The following is a 17521-nucleotide window of genomic DNA, read 5'->3' on the forward strand; positions in this document are numbered from 1 at the left end:
AGTTCCAGATTGGGGGGCTTTTCCCCACGGAGTAATTCAGGGACCCAGGCTACTTTCATTTGCAGTTTTGCCATCCCTTAGAGTCTCAGCCTGCAGAAAATAGGAAGAGAGAAGGTATGGAGAAGTAATTTCTCCTCAAATACAGTGCCCTGAGAGTGATGCTTATGACAAATGCTCTTATTCTATTGGCCAGAAGCAGTCACATGACTGCATCCACATGCGAGGAGAGATGGGAAATGCAGTCCTTAGCTGGGCAGCCATTTTCCAGCAGCAATTCCATATTATGGAAGAGAAAGCACGAATTTTGGTGGGTCTTTAGTGGCCTCTGCCTGAGGTAGGCAGAGGAATAGAACTAAGGGCTTGGAGGCAGTAACACTCAGTTTGATTTATGCTCTTGAGTAAACCGTTCTTCTCCCTCCTTGGGTTTCTCTCTCTGAGTGATGAAGATTGAAAACTAGTTAATTTCTGAGGTCTTTTCCAGTTTCAAAATTGACCGGATGCAGTGGCTCATGCCTGTAATCCCAGCACTTTGGGAGGCCAAGGCAGGCAGATTGCTTGAGGTCAGGAGTTCAAGACCAACTGGTCAACAATGTGAAACCCTGTCTCTACTAAACAGAAAATACAAAAATTAGCTGGGCATGGTGGCGGCCGCCTGTAATGCCAGCTACTGGGGAGGTTGAGGCACGAGAATCACTTGAACCTGGGAGGCAGAGGTTGCAGTGAGCCAAGATCACGCCACTGCACTCCAGCCTGGGTGACAGAGGGAGACTCTGTCTCAAAACAAAAACAGAAACAAAAACAACCAAAAATACAAAAATTGATGGGTCGGTGAATGCTCTTGGGTTTCCGAGCTGGAGCTAAGATGATGATGGTGATGATGATGATGGTGGTGATGGTCATGGTCATGAATACGATTGTGGTAATGATGGTGGTGATGGTTATAATAGTAACGATGATGGTGATGGTGGTGATAATAATGACGATGAGGATGATGATAAGAATGGTAATGACGAGAATGGTGATGGTGATGATTGTGGTGATGATGATATCACTATCATGATGATAATGATAATTTCCAGAACTTGAAATGTCCAGCCCTTTTTTTTTTTTTTGAGACGGAGTCTCGCTCTGTCGCCCAGGCTGGAGTGCAGTGGTGTGATCTCGGCTCACTGCAAGCTCTGCCTCCCGGGTTCACGCCATTCTCCTGCCTCAGCCTCCCAAGTAGCTGGGACTACAGGTGCCCGCCGCCACGCCTGGCTAATTTTTTTGCATTTTTAGTAAAGACAGGGTTTCACCGTGTTAGCCAGGATGGTCTCGATCTGCTGACCTCGTGATCTGCCTGCCTCGGCCTCCTAAAGTGCTGGGATTACAGGTGTGAGCCACCTCGCCCGGCCACGTCCAGCTTTTTTTATGCATTATATAATTGAATTACAACAACATGAGACAGTAGGCATAAACCCTTCATGTTGGTTCATTGGTCTTTCTCCTTATGTTACCTATTTATTGCCGGGTAACAAATTATCCCCAAATTTAATTGTATAAAACAACCATTTATTATGCTTATGGATTATCTGGGTCAGGAATTCTGAAATAGCTCATCTAGGCAGTTCCCGTTTGGGGTTTCTAATGAGGTTGCACGCAGATGTCGGCTGGGGCTGCAGTCATCTGAAGGCTTTAGCTGGAGGATCTACTTCCTGAATGGCTGGGTCACATAGAGCTTCAGCTCCTCTCCACCTGGGGCTCCCCACAGGACTGATTGAGTGGCCTCACAACATGGTCGCTGGTGAGTGGTCCAAGAGACCAAAGTGGAGCTTCAATATGTTTCATTATTTAGTCTTGAGAACTCACATCTTGTTACTTCCACCCTATTCTTTTTGTGACACATGGCCAGTCTTGGTTCAATGTGAGAGGGGATTACAAAAGGGCATTTTTAACTTATGTATGAATACTAGGAGCTATGGACCATTAGGGGCTGTCTTGGAGGCTGGCAACTACAAACACATTGTCTTAATTACTGTGGATTTATGGTGTCTTGATATTTGGTGGGACTTGTACCCTTTATTTTCCCTCTGTAGGAGTATATTGGCTACTCATGACTGAGGTGTTTTATACAGATCTTAGGATTTGTATGTCAAGTTCAAGGAGAAAACATTCTGGGGTTTTTAATTGTAATTGCATTAAATCTATAGCTCAATTCTGGAGAGAACTGAAGATTTTAAAACTTTAAGTCTTGGGGCTGTGTGCAGTGGCTCATACCTGTAATCTCAGCACTTTGAGAGCCTGTGGTGGGAGAGTCGCTTGAGGCCAGGAGTTGAAGACCAGCCTGGGTGACAGTAGTGACACCCTGTCTCTATAAAAAATCTTTAAAAAAAATTAGCCAGGTATGGTGGCATAGGCCTGTAGTCCCAGCTACTTGGGAGACTGACGCAGGAGGATCTCTTGAGCACAGGAGGTAAAGGTTACAGTGAACTATGATCGTGCCACTGCACTCTAGCCTTTGTGACAGAGTGATATCCTGTCTCTAAAAATAAATCAATGAATGAATAAATAAAATAAAACAAAACAGCCGGGCGCGGTGGCTCACGCCTGTAATCCCAGCACTTTGGGAGGCTGAGGCGGACGGATCACAAGGTCAGGAGATCGAGACCATGGTGAAACCCCGTCTCTACTAAAAATACAAAAAAATTAGCCGGGCGCGGTGGCGGGCGCCTGTAGTCCCAGCTACTCAGGAGGCTGAGGCAGGAGAATGGCGTGAACTCAGGAGGCGGAGCTTGCAGTGAGCCGAGATCCGGCCACTGCACTCCAGCCTGGGCGACAGAGCGAGACTCTGTCTCAAAACAAAACAAAACAAAACAAAACAAATAAATATATAAATAAAACAAAACATTGAGTCTTGCTAGAAAGGAACTATTTTGTTTAGGTCACTAGCTTTATATCGGTTTGTTTCACATCTTCTAGACTATGGTCAATAGTATCCTTTTAAAATCAAAGTCTGATTTCTCTATGTGAAATGCTAAATTCTTCATTTTACCATTCAATCAGTTCTAGCAACTGTGGACAGTTGTGCAATCCACACCCTTATCAAAACAGAGCATTTCCACCACTTGCGGCCTCTGTGAGTCAATCTCTACCTTCTCTCTTGCCCCAGAAGCAACCACTGGTTTGATTTCTCTCATCATAGGTTAGTTTTGCTTACTCTAGGATTTCACATGTTATCTTTTTTTAAAAAAAAAAACAATTTGTGAGTTATTTTTGCTTATGTACTGACACTTAGTACACTTTGTATATTGATTTTGGATTCAGCCACATTGCTAAATAATTTTATTAATTTCAGCAATTTATCTGTATATTCTTTGGGAATTTCTATGTTGACGATTGCTTCTTCTGTAAAAATGACCCCTGTCGGCCGGGCGCAGTGGCTCAAGCCTGTAATCCCAGCACTTTGGGAGGCCGAGATGGGCGGATCACGAGGTCAGCAGATCGAGACCATCCTGGCTAACCCAGTGAAACCCCATCTCTACTAAAAAATACAAAAAACTAGCCGGGCGAGGTGGCGGGCGCCTGTACTCCCAGCTACTCGGGAGGCTGAGGCAGGAGAATGGCGTAAACCCGGGAGGCGGAGCTTGCAGTGAGCTGAGATCCGGCCACTGCACTCCAGCCTGGGCGACAGAGTGAGACTCCGTCTCAAAAAAAAAAAAAAAAAAAAAAAAAAAAGACCCCTGTCTTTCTTCCTTTCTTTCTTTCCTTCTTTCTTTCTCTCTCTTCCTTTTTCTTTCTTTCTTTCTTCCTTTTTCTTTCTTGCTCTTTCTTTTTTCTTTCTCTCTTTCTCTTTCTTTCTTTCTTCTTTTCTCCTTCCTTCCTTTCTCCTTCCTTCTTTCTTTCTTTCTTTCTTTCTTTCTTTCTTTCTTTCTTTCTTTCTTTCTTTCTTTCTTTCTTTCTTTCCCTTTTCCTTCTGTCTTGTCTTGCAGTACACGCTGAGATCTTCAATACAATGTTGAATAGAAATGGTGATGGCAGATTCCCTTGCGTCGTTCTGATTTCAAAGGGAATCTTTTCAACATCTCATTATTAAGTATAGTCTTTCAGTCTAGGTTTTTGGAAGACCTTCTTTATCAGGTTACAGAAGTTCCCTTCCATTTTTACTTTGCCAAGAGATTTTCCCCCCTTTCTTTTGATCAGGAATGAATAGTGAGTTGCTACCGCATCTTTCATGTGTCTCTGTTGCAAATGTCTCTTTTTGACAAAGAGAGAACACATCTTGGGTCAGAGCCTTGGGCAAGCAACAGAATCTGCCTAGAATGTAATAACATTGTTGGAACCATTTTTATTCTACAGTTGCTTATTTATTTATTTATTTATGTATTTATTTATTTTGAGACGGGGTCTCATTGTGTTGCCCATGCTGGAGTGCAGTGGCGTGATCATAGCTCACTGCAGCCTCTACCTCCTGGGCTCCAGTGATGCTTCTGCCTCAGCCTCCCAAGTAGCTGGGACTACTGGCCATCACACCAGGCTAATTTTTGAAATTTTTGTAAAGACAGGGTCACTCCACGTTGCTCAGGCTGGTCTCAAACCCCTGACCTCAAAGTGATCCTCTCGTCTCGACTTCCCAGAGTGCTGGGATTACAGGTATGAGCCATTACACCCGTCAGACAGTTGCTTCTGTTTGTAGCACATGAGCTTAGTTTTGTAGGAGGATGGAAAGTTCTCTTCTTAAGCATAAAAGAGTTAAAGTTAAAGTTCATGTTCCATATGTAACGGGTTACACAGACTGTGGCAGCAATTGAGAAGATGATACATTCTACACATGGAAGTATGAGAAACACGGTTACAACAGACACTAAGTATCAAATCAGTTCGCACCCGCGCACACACAGCTATGGCATAATGGTTAGGCACAGGCTTGGAAGTCATGCTGCCTGAGTTTGCATCCCAGCTGTGTGTCTCACCTCAGTTTCCTACTCTGTAAAATGAGGATAATAATATTACTTACCTTGAAGAGTTGCTGGGAGGAGTCCCTGTTATCCCTGTAGCATGCTGAAAATTGAGGGCACGGTGGGTGGAAGCCCATGCTAGCTTCCACTACACACAAGGTAAAGAGAAAAGGCTGTGGTTAAGAAAGCGGGCTTAGCTGGGAGTTGTGGCTCCTACGCGTAATAACCAACGTTTAGCGAGGCTGAGGCAGGAGGACTGCTTGAGGACCAGCCTGGGCAACATAATGAAACTCTCTGTCTCTACAAAAACATTTTTAAAATTAGCTGGGTGTGGTGGCACACACACATCTGTTGTCCTGCCTACTCGGGAGGCTGAGTTGGGAGCATTGATGGGCGTGGTAGCTCATGCCTGTAATCCCTGCACTTTGAGAGGCTGAGGCAGGTGCATTACTTGAGGTCAGGCGTTCAAGACCAGCCTGGACAACATGGTGAAACCCCTATCTCTACCAAAAAATACAAAAATCAGCTGGACGTGGTGGCACACACCTGTAGTTCCAGCTACTCAGGAGGCTGAGGTGGGAGAATCGCTTGAACCTGGAAGGCGGAAGTTGCTGAGATGGTGTCACCACCCTCCAGCCTGGGTGACAGAGCAAGACTCCATCTCAAAAAGGCATAAACACTCACAGTGTGGTTATGAGAATGGAGTTAATCTGACTGCCTAACCATGCGTTGTAGGCATCCAAGAAATGCATTTTTTTTTTCTTTTGAGACAGAGTCTCACTCTTGTTGCTCAGGCTGGAGTGCAGTGGTGCTGTCTCAGCTCACTGCAACCTCCGCCTCCTGGGTTCAAGCGATTCTCCTGCCTCAGCCTCCTGAGTAGCTGGGATTACAGGTGCCTGCCACCATGCCTGGCTTCTTTTTTCTTTTTTCTTTTTCTTTTTTTTTTTTGCTATTTTTAGTACAGATGGGGTTTCACCATGTTGCCCAGGCTGGTTTTGAACTCCTGACCTCAAGTGATCTGCCTGCCTCAGCCTTCCAAAGTGCTGGGATTACAGGCATGAGTCGCTGCACCCAGCCAAAAAAAAAATTGCAAATATTGTTACATTAGAGGCACAGAGTAGGGGTTTGCAGGTATGTCAGAATCACCTAACGAGAGTGTTAATATGCATATTCCCAGGACCCACCTCCATCCATCCAGTTAACAAACATATACCAGGGGCCTCCTCCACACAAGGCACTGTCATAGTTGCTGGGCATTCCAGAAACAGAATGATGGTCCTCCCCTCTTCAAACTGACATTTTATTTGGGTGAGATGAACAATAAACACAAGTGAAGCAAAGCTAAAGGGATAGAAAACGCCAGAGTAGGGGAGTGGGATTTTATTACATTTTAATTAATTTATGTATATATTTATTTTTTGAGATGGGATCTTGCTCTGTTGCCCAGGCTGGAGTGCAGTGGCACGGTCATGGCTCACTGCAGCCTCCACCTCCCAGGCTCAAACAATCCTCCTCTCTCAGCCTCCCAAGTAGCTGGGACTACAGGTATGCACCACCATGCCTGGCTAATTTTTAAATTATTTTTGTAGAGATGGGATCTCATTATGTGGCCCCAGGTTGATTTTGAACACCTGGGCTCAAGTGATTGTCTCACTTCTGCCTCCCAACGTGCTGGGATTACAGGTGTGCACCACCACACCCAGCTGACTTTTTATTTTTTGTGGAGACAGGGTCTCTGCGTGTTGACCAGGCTGGTCTTGAACTCCTGGGCTCATGTCAACCTGGGAGTGTGATTTTAAATAGGGTGGTTAGAGGAGGTCTCATAGAAAATGTGTACTTTGAGGAAAGACGAAGTTAGCAAGGAACTTTCTTTCTTTTTTTTTTTTTTTTTGAGACGGAGTCTCGCTCTGTCGCCCAGGCTGGAGTGCAGTGGCGCCATCTCGGCTCACTGCAAGCTCCGCCTCCCAGGTTCACGCCATTCTCCTGCCTCAGCCTCCCGAGTAGCTGGGACTACAGGCGCCCACCACCACGCCTGGCTAATTTTTGTATTTTTAGTAGAGACAGCGTTTCACTGTGTTAGTCAGGATGGTCTCGATCTCCTGACCTCGTGATCCGCCCGTCTCGGCCTCCCAAAGTGCTGGCATTACAGGCGTGAGCCACCGCGCCCGGCCAGCAAGGAACTTTCTTCTGGATATCAGGGTGTATTTGTTTGCGTGGGTGCCATAACAAAGTACCACAAGCTTGGAGGCTTAAACAGCAGAAATTTATTTTCTCATAATAAATGTCTTGGTCATCTCCCTGTCCTCCTCTCTTCTTCCTTCTCACCCACTCTACCTCCAGCCACATGGGCCTCCTTGCTGTTCCTCCAACATGTTAAGCAAGGTCTTGCCTCAGGACTATTGCATGCACTGTTCTCTCTTCTTGGAATACAGTTTCTTTTGTGTTATGGGTCAAACCGTGTCCCTCAAAATGTATACATTGAAGTCTTAACTCCTAGTACCTCAGAATGTGGCTGTATTTGGTATAGAGTATTTACAGAGGTAGTTAAGTTAGAACGAGGTCATCTGTGTGGGCTAATGCACTATGACTGATGTCCTTATAACAAGAGTAAACCAGGGCACAGGCAGGGCAAGACCACGTCACAGCGCAGAGAGAAGGTGACTGTCTACTGAAACGAGCCCTTAGAGGAATCTACAAATATCCAGTCCTAAAAAGTAGAATCAAGCTGGCCAGGCGCGGTGGCTCACACCTGTAATCCCAGCACTTTGGGAGGCCAAGGCAGGTGGATCACCTGAGATCAGGAGTTCAAGACCAGCCTGACCAACATGGTGAAACCTCATCTCTACTAAAAACACAAAAATAAGCTGGGTGTGATAGTGGGCGCCTATAATCCCAGATACTCAGGAGTCTGAGGCAGGAGAATTGCTGGAACCTGGGAGGCAGAGGTTGCAGTGAGCTGAGATCGCGCCATTGCACTCCAGCCTGGGGGACAAAGTGAGACTCCGTCTCAAAAACAAAAACAAAAAACTATCCATGAGAACACTTTGTGATGTGCTGTTTTATATCACAGAACTGAACCTGTGTTTTGGTTCAACAAGTTTGAAACACTCTTTTTGTAAAATCTAAGCAGTTACGTTTACAAACCTATTGAGCGTTTATAGGAACATAGAAATATCCAGTCCTAAAAACCAGAAACAAACGGTCTGTGAGAACATCTTGTGATGTGCTGTTTTATATCACAGAATGGGACCTGTGTTTGGATTCGACAAGTTTGAAACACTCTTCTTGTAAAATCTAAGCAGTTATGTTTCTGAACCTATCCAGCCCATAGGAACGTATGAATATCCAGTCCTAAAAACTAGAAACAAGCGATCTGTGCAAACACTTTGTGATGTGTTGTTCCTTTTTTTTTTTTTTTTTGAGACATAGTCTCCCTCAGTTGCCCAGGCTGGAGTGCAGTGGTCGGATCTCAGCTCACTGCAAGCTCCGCCTCCTGGGTTTACGCCATTCTCCCACCTCAGCCTCCCGAGTAGCTGGGACTACAGGTGCCCGCCACCTCGCCTGGCTAGTTTTTTGTATTTTTTTTAGTAGAGACGGGGTTTCACCATGTTAGCCAGGATGGTCTTGATCTCCTGACCTCGTGATCCGCCCGTCTCGGCCTCCCAAAGTGCTGGGATTACAGGCTTGAGCCACCACGCCTGGCTGTGCTGTTTCATTTCACAGAATGGGACCTGTGCTTTGAAGAAACCAACCCTACCGACACCTTGATCTTGGACTTCTAGTCTCAGAACTATTCCGGACATTTCCTATGAATAGAATTGTACAATACATGGCATTTTGTGATTCGCTTCTTTCACTGAGCATATTTTTAAGGTTCATCCATGTCGTAGTGTGGAACAGTATTTTCTCCTTTTTATGGCTGAGTAATATTCCATTGTGTGGATTTACCTGTACTGGACATTTCGTATAAATAGATGCATACAATATGTGGCTTTGGACGATGAATTTTAACCAACTCTCCTGATGAGTCTGCTTTAGGACTCTTGGTCCACACTGACTTCATGGAGAGTGTTGGGGGCCATGGGAGAGCCAAGTCTACAAGCTGCGGGAGGCTGGTGGATGGAAGGCTGGTTAGAATTCTTCAGGATCTGGGGAACTTCAGAGAGTGCTGAACCTGTTGGATGAGCCAATACTTGGCAAATGCAAGAATATGAAGGTTTCTTTCTTTCTTTTTCTTTTTCCAATACTCAAAAGCCGGGGCCATGTTACATGTGCCCGACCATTTCATTAGTTAATATCTTTTGGTGGCAGGCCATGGCAACCCAATCTAAACTGACTTAAACAAGAAAAGGAATGTTTTGGCTCATGAAATAAAAAAGTTCAGGGATGGCCAGGCATGGTGGCTTCCACCTATAATGTCAGCACTTTCGGAGGCTGAGGCGGGCGGATTCCTCAAGTCCAGGAGTTCAAGACCAGCCTGAGCAATATCGCGAGACCTCATCTATACAAAAAATACAGAAATTAGCTCAGTGTTGCGGCACATGCCTGTAGTCCCAGGTACTTGGGAGGTGGAGGCAGGAGGCCTGATTTTTTGTTTGTTTGTTTGAGACAGGGTCTTGCTTTGTTGCCCGGACTGAAGTGCTGTGGTGCCATTATAGCCCACTGCAGGCTGAAACTCCTGGGCTCAGCAATCCACTCATCACAACCTCCTGTGTAGTTCAGAATGTTTTTGAGGTCATCCACATTGTAGTATGAATCAGTGCTTCATTCCTTTTTATGGCTGAATACTATTCCATTGTATGGATATACCACATTTGTTTAACCATTAGTGATTCATTTTACGTTTTGTCAATTTTAACTCCATAAAAAAGTGCAGAGCATAGATCTGGATCAGGCCCAGCTTAATCTTTATCAGAAGAGAATGCAGTTTCATGGAAGGGGGTCTATGCTTTCATTTCCCCTCCACACCAGTCCCCAAGCCAGGTGGCCTGGGGGGGTCAGTTTCTCCCCTGCCCTTTCATCCTCCCCTACCCTCATTTCCCTGTCTCCTCACAGTTCCTGTGCCTTAAGAACATTAGAACCTTCCTGTCCACCTGCTGTGAGAAGTTTGGCCTCAAGCGGAGTGAGCTCTTCGAAGCCTTTGACCTCTTCGACGTGCAGGATTTTGGCAAGGTGAGCTGCCCACTTGAAGCGCAAAGACTGAGTTTCAGTTCATTTCCATTGACGTCTACACTGGGCAAGCTAAGGGCTGTCAGAGGACAGGCAGACAAACCAGACCAGGCCATATACATGGTGCAGATAGCACTGGTTTAGGATATGTGGAACTGAGTTTGAGTCCTCACTCTGACACTTGCTGAATGACCTTAGATACGTGGCTGTGCCTCTCTGAGCCCCCGTTTCTCACCTTAAATATGGGAATATTATCATCCTGCCCTCTCTGAGTGGCTGTGAGGATTAAATAGAAAGATAGAGGGCAGGGCGCGGTGGCTCATGCCTGTAATCCCAGCACTTTGGGAGGCTGAGGTGGGCAGATCACAAGGTCAGGAGATCAAGACCACCCTGGCTAATACAGTTAAACCTTGTCTCTACTAAAAATACAAAAAATTAGCCGGGCATGGTGGTAGGTGCCTGTAGTCCCAGCTACTGGGGAGGCTGAGGCAGGAAAATTGCTTGAACCCAGGAGGCGGAGGTTGCAGGCAGCCGAGATCATGCCACTTCACTCCAGCCTAGGCAACAGAGTGAGACTCCACTTAAAAAAAAAAAAAATAAATAAGGAAGATAGGAGCAAAGGGTGGGGCTCACTTAAGGGAACAATGGTATGGGGAATGGGGAGGTAGAGAATATCCCGAATTAGGTTCCCAAGAGGCGTGGGGTCTAACCTCAGACAGAGCCTTGCAGTTGGAGGCTGTTTTCTGCTCTGGGGGTGTACAAGGGGCTCACTGGGTGGCCACTGCCTCATCACAGGTCATCTACACCCTGTCTGCTCTGTCCTGGACCCCGATCGCCCAGAACAGGGGGATCATGTGAGTAACCACCTGGGCCTTGGGCCATTTAGCCTCAGTCCTCTCCCTCCCTGAAGCCCCACTTCTACCCAGACCCCGGGCCCCTGGCTCACACCCTCCTGACCCCCCCCAGGCCCTTCCCCACCGAGGAGGAGAGTGTAGGTGATGAAGATATCTACAGTGGCCTGTCCGACCAGATCGAGTGAGTGCTCAGGCCTGTGGCCGCACAGCTCATTTCAGCACCGTCCTGGGGGTGGAGGGTCTGGGGGGACATGGTCTTGGCCTCCGGGAAATAACGTCATACCCAGGTGTCTGGGGCACACAACCTTGCCTGGGAGTCTGGGGAGACACAACCCTGCCCTGGGGTCTGAGGGGACATGGCCCTGCCTTGGGGCTTGGAGGGACATGGCCTGCCCTTGGAGTCTGAGGTCCCATCCTGGGAGTCTTGGGGGGACAAAGCCCTGTCCTGCGGTCTGAGGGGACCCTGCTGTGATCTGGGAGAGGTCCGAGGGATCCCTGACCTCACAACCCACAGCGACACGGTGGAAGAGGATGAGGACCTGTATGACTGCGTGGAGAATGAGGAGGCGGAAGGCGACGAGATCTATGAGGACCTCATGCGCTCGGAGCCCGTGTCCATGCCGGTGTGCGAGGCGGAGGGTCAGGTCTGGGGAGGGCGCGGGCGGTGGGGGCAGCCCCAGGCCCCCCAACACCGTTCTCTCCCCTCGCTCTCAGCCCAAGATGACAGAGTATGACAAGCGCTGCTGCTGCCTGCGGGAGATTCAGCAGACGGAGGAGAAGTACACGGACACACTGGGCTCCATCCAGCAGGTGGGCGTCTCCCACCCAGCGCCTGCCGGGCGGATGCGCGGGTCCACCTGTCCGGCCCCCTCTGGGCAGCTGAGGCTTTTCCTGCCCCCATCGCTTTTCCTTTCTGTAACTGTCTCCGTCTCTGGATTTCTCTGATTTACATATGTATATATAAATATGAGTCTGACATATATATATATATAAATATATATATATATAAAAATACGATACTCCACCTGCAGAAGCAGTCAAAAAAACAAAAACAAACAAAATAAATACAAAATTAAAAATATATAAATATATACATAAATAGAAAATATATAAATATATACAAAGCATATATAAAAATATAAACATATAATATGTATAAAATATAAATATATGATATATATTTATAAGATATAAATATATAGTTTTTATATACAGCCATATAAGAACAATATATACAATATATAAAATATAAATAATATGTAGATATATTAATATAGGCATATATATTTTTATATAGATATATATTTTTTAATATACAAGATAAATAATCCATATGTAGACATATATATCTTTATCTTATATACCTATAAGATATATATCTTTATCTATCTATCTTTTTTTTGGGGGGGACAGGGTTTCTCTCTTATTGCCCAGGCTAGAGGGCAATGGCACACTCTCGCTTTACTACAGTCTCTGTCTACCGGGCTCAAGCGATCCTTCTGCTTCAGCCTCCCGAGTAGCTGGGATTACAGGCATGCACCACCATGCTCGACTAATTTTTGTATTTTTACTAGAGACAAGGTTTTGTCATGTTGGCTGGGCTGGTCTCGAACTCTGACCTCAAGTGATCTGCCCACCTCGGCCTCCAAAAGTGCTGGGATTACAGGCATGAGCCACTGTGCCCAGCTTATATGTCTATCTTTTAAAGACATATATCTTTATTTAGAGAGATATATATAAAGTATATATAAGATATATAATATATATAAAAATATTATATTATATATAAACATATAAAAATATATAATATATATAAATATATAATATATAATATATATGTATATATATAATATATGTATATATATATTTTTTGCTATGTTACCCAGGCTGGTCTTAAACTCCTGGGCTCAAGCAATCCTCCTGTAATCCAAGCCTTTTGGGAGGCCACACTGGGCCTCTTCCTCTTGTCTCTCTGTCTCTCTCTTTTTTTTTTTTTTTTTTTTTTTTTTGAGACGGAGTCTCGCTCCGTCACCCAGGCTGGAGTGCAGTGGCCGGATCTCAGCTCACTGCAAGCTCCGCCTCCCGGGTTCACGCCATTCTCCGGCCTCAGCCTCCCGAGTAGCTGGGACTACAGGCGCCCGCCACCTCGCCCGGCTAGTTTTTTTTGTATTTCTTAATAGAGACGGGGTTTCACCGTGTTAGCCAGGATGGTCTCGATCTCCTGACCTCGTGATCCGCCCGTCTCGGCCTCCCAAAGTGCTGGGATTACAGGCTTGAGCCACCGCGCCCGGCCTCTGTCTCTCTCTTTATCTCTCACTCTGTCTCCTTTTCCCTCCGGGTCTTCTCTTGCTACTTTCTTCCTCAGTGTGTCATTCTCTCCCTTTGTAGCTCTTTATCCCTGGCTCAGTCTTTTTCTGTATCCTCATCTCTCCATTTCTTTTAAGAATAACTTTATTGAGATTTCATTAATATACATATAATCCATCTTTTTTTTTTTTTTTTTTTTTGAGACGGAGTCTCGCTGTGTCTCCCAGGCTGGAGTGCAGTGGCGTGATCTCGGCTCACTGCAAGCTCCGCCTCCCGGGTTCACGCCATTCTCCTGCCTCAGCCTCCCAAGTAGCTGAGACTACAGGCGCCCGCCACCACGCCCGGCTAGTTTTTTGTATTTTTAGTAGAGACGGGGTTTCACCATGTTAGCCAGGATAGTCTCGATCTCCTGACCTCGTGATCCACCCGCCTCGGCCTCCCAAAGTGCTGGGATTACAGGCTTGAGCCACCGCGCCCGGCCAATCCATCTATTTAGAGTATACAGTTCAATGGTTTTTGGCATACACACAAGATTATGCAGTCATCACTACTGTCTAATTTTGGAACATTTTCATTTTTTTTGTTTGTTTGTTTCTTTTGTTTTGATTTGTTTTGTTTTGAAATGGGATCTCACTCTCCCATCCAGGCTGGAGGGCAGTGGCACGATCATAGTTCACTGCAGCCTCGAACTCCTGGGCTCAAATGATCCTCCTGCCTTAACCTCCTGAGGAGCTGGGGCTGCAGATACATGCCACCACACCCTGCGTAATTCTTTAAATTTTTTTTGTAGATATGGGGTCTTACTATGTTGCCCAGGCTGGTCTCATACGCCTGGCTTCAAGTGATCCTCCTGCCTTGGCCTCCCAGAGTGTTGGGATTACAGGTGTGAGCCACCACTCCTGGCCTTTATTTTAGAACATTTTCATCATCCCCCAAAGAAACCCCAAACTCTTTAGCTGTCCCCCCTCAATCTCTTATCTTCCCCCAGTCCATGGCAACCACGAGCTTACTCCCTGTTTCTGTGGATTGGCCTTTTCTGGACATTTCATATAAAGGGCTTCACATACTATGTGGTTTATATGCATCTGGCTTCTTTCGCTGAGCATGGTGTTTTCAAGGTTCATCCACACTGTAACCTGTGTCAGAGCTTCATTCCTTTTCATGACTGAATAATATTCCATTGTACAGATGGACCACATTTTTTTTTTCTTTTTTGAGACCAGTCTCACTCTGTTGCCCAGGTTGGAGTGTAGTGGCATGATCTCGGCTCACTGCAACCTCTGCCATCCAGGTTCAAGCGATTCTTCTGCCTCAGCCTCCTGAGTAGCTGGGATCACAGGCACCTGCTACCATGCCTGGCTAATTTTTGTAGTTTTAGTAGAGATGGGGTTTTATCATCTTGATCAGGCTGGTCTTGAACTCCTGACCTCGTGATCCACCTGCCTCGGCCTCCCAAAGTGCTGGGATTACAGGCATGAGCCACCGCGCCTGGCCAGACCACATTTTATACATCCATTCACCCATTGATAAGCATTTTGGTTATTTCTGCTTTTGGGTTATTATGAATAATTTCGCTGTGAACATTCTTGTACAAGTTTTTGTGTGGACACTCTCCCTCTCTTTATCTCCCTCTCTGTCTCCTTCCCCTGTCTCTCTGAGACTGGTTCTGGAGGAGGGAATCTTGTCTTCCATCATCTTTCTCTCCCTTCCCTGCAGCATTTCATGAAGCCCCTGCAACGGTTCCTGAAACCTCAAGACATTGAGATCATCTTTATCAACATTGAGGTGAGCCAGCCGATCCCCAGCCCTCTTGGGTCTGTCTAGTGCAGACAGCTTGCTGCCCCTACCTGTCCCTGGAGTACAGGGGTTGGGAGTTGAACAGCATGGGGCCCCTTTCCTGCCTGGCCCCTTGAGCCCTGGGCTCTGGTCCCAGCCCTCACCCTTCCCTCTGAGTAGGACCTGCTTCGTGTTCATACTCACTTCCTAAAGGAGATGAAGGAAGCCCTGGGCACCCCTGGCGCAGCCAATCTCTACCAGGTCTTCATCAAATACAAGGAGAGGTGAGACTCAGCTGGCCAGACTGAAGCTCTGGGGTCACTCTGCCTTGCCTAGGCTGGGCATTCGAGAGACCTTACTCTCAGACACCACTGGACAGGGAGGACTTTGTGCTGTGTGCTCATGGGCAAGGGGCTGCCCATCTCTGGTTCAATCCCCAGCTCTGCTGTGTGGCACTGCGTAGTCACTTAACCTCTCTGTGCTTCTGCTTCCTCATCTGTACATCAGTGGGTCACAGGAATGTGCCTCCTAGGCTGGTGGTGAGGGTGGAATATACGGATGCACACAGGGCCTGGCACATAGTAGGTGCTCAATAAGTATTTGTTAAATAAAGGAACATTGGCCAGGTACGGTGGCTCACGCCTGTAATCCCAGCACTTTGGGAGGCTGAGGTGGGTGGATCATTTGAGGTCAGGGGTTCGAGACCAGGCTGGCCAATATGGTGAAACCCCGTCTGCATCGCCTGAAAATACAACTAAAACACAACTAAAAATACAAAAAAACAATTAGCCGGGCATGGTGGTGTGCGCCTGTAATCCTAGTTACTCAGGAGAATTGCTTGAACCTGGGAGGCGGAGGTTGCAGTGAGTCAAGATCACGCCACTGGACTGCAGCCTGGGCGGCAGAGCAAGACTCTGTCTCAAAAATAAAAAATAGGCCAGGTGTGGTGGCTCACACCTGTAAATCCAGCACTTTGGGAGGCCAAGGAGGGCAGATCACTTGAGATCAGGAGTTGGAGACCAGCCCGGCCAACATGGTGAAACCCCAACTCTACTAAAAATACAAAAATTAGCCAGGCGTGGTGGCAGGCACCTGTAATGCCAGCTACTCAGGAGGCTGAGGCAGGAGAATCGCTTGAACCTGGGAGGTGGAGGTTGCAGTGAGCTGAGATCGTACCACTGTACTCCAGCCTGGGCGACAAGAGTGAAACTCCATCTCAAAAATAAACAAATAAAATAAAATAAAAATAAACAAACATTGGGCAGAGACAATACCAGGTACTGTGGTGAGATTACCGTAGCGTTAAATAAGATAATGCTACAATAGCCTCGCGTGGGAGATGCTATTGTTATTAACATTTCACAGATGGGGAAACTGAGAGTCAGGTTTCTTCTCCAGCTGGGAAGAGCGAGGCCAAGGCTGACGCTGGCCTCTGCCCGACCTTGATGCCAGCCACCCTCACCTGGTGGCCTGTCCTCTCGCTGTAGGTTCCTCGTCTACGGCCGCTACTGCAGCCAGGTGGAGTCAGCCAGCAAACACCTGGATCGTGTGGCCGCAGCCCGGGAGGACGTGCAGATGAAGCTGGAGGTGGGGGCCTCTCCCGCTCCTCCCCAGGCCCTGGGGGCAGCAGGGAGGACGCTGAATTGCAGATGGTCCACTTTCTGCCGCAGCCCAGCCAGGGATCGTCAAAGGACTGGGGAGGGAGGTACTGGCCAGCCAAGTGGAGAAAATGGAGAAGAACAGAAATGGGCTGGCCCCGGGTCTGGGCTGACCCCTGATATCAGGCTGAACTGAGCTCTGATCCCACACCGAACCCCAGCCCTCGGCTGAGCCCTAGCACTGATGGTACCCCAAGTCTGGGCTGAGCTCCCACTTCTCACTGAACCCCAATTCCAACCAACCCCTGATCCCAGGCTGAACCTGATCTAGAATTGAACTTCAACCTGGATCTGTTTGTCTGGTGGAAACATAGACAGGGCAGGGGTGGTGAGGATGGGTGCTCTCCAGACCTGTCCCTCTCCCCCTCTGCGGTCCCCCTCAGCAGGCAGAATGCTGGACCTCTATCCCAGGCAGCATTTGCCACATTCCAGTGGTTTTTTGTTTGTTTGTTTTGTTTTGTTTTGAGACAGGATCTCATTCTGTCCCCCAAGCTGGAGTGCAGTGGCATGATCATAGCTCACCGCAGCCTCGAACTCCTGTACCCAAGCAATCCTCCCAGCTCCTACCTCGGCCTCCTCAGTAGCTGGGACTACAGATGCATACCACCATTCCTGGCTAATTTTTGTGTGTTTTATAGAGATGGGGTTTCACCATGTTGTCCAGGGTGGTCTCAAACTCCAGGACTCAAGCGATTCACCCACCTCAGCTTCTCAAAGAGCTAAGATTACAGGCGTGAGCAGTTGTACCCAGCCTCTTCCCATTGTTTTTTTGTTTGTTTGTTTGTTTTTTGAGATGGAGTCGCCGTCTGTTACCCAGGTTTGA

At 47.1% G+C, this 17521-nt stretch overlaps 1 protein-coding gene across 5 annotated transcripts in view; it reads left to right on the forward strand.

Moving 5' to 3' along the window:
• Positions 1 to 17521, forward strand: part of VAV1 (vav guanine nucleotide exchange factor 1) — an 82907-nt gene that overhangs the window by 36567 nt on the left and 28819 nt on the right. For 3 of the 5 annotated variants that reach the window (XM_005587727.4, XM_045378441.2, XM_065536139.1), the window contains exons 2-9: positions 9990 to 10106; positions 10899 to 10957; positions 11070 to 11138; positions 11472 to 11580; positions 11672 to 11767; positions 14981 to 15049; positions 15221 to 15324; positions 16528 to 16627. In XM_005587727.4, coding sequence (XP_005587784.3) covers positions 9990 to 10106; positions 10899 to 10957; positions 11070 to 11138; positions 11472 to 11580; positions 11672 to 11767; positions 14981 to 15049; positions 15221 to 15324; positions 16528 to 16627 — 723 coding nt within the window. The remainder of the gene's footprint in view (positions 1 to 9989; positions 10107 to 10898; positions 10958 to 11069; positions 11139 to 11471; positions 11581 to 11671; positions 11768 to 14980; positions 15050 to 15220; positions 15325 to 16527; positions 16628 to 17521) is intronic. The other 2 variants (XM_074025600.1, XM_074025601.1) reach the window with 1 other exon arrangement.

Source organism: Macaca fascicularis, chromosome 19 (genome assembly GCF_037993035.2).
Source record: "Macaca fascicularis isolate 582-1 chromosome 19, T2T-MFA8v1.1".
NCBI classification, from domain to species: Eukaryota; Metazoa; Chordata; class Mammalia; order Primates; family Cercopithecidae; genus Macaca; species Macaca fascicularis.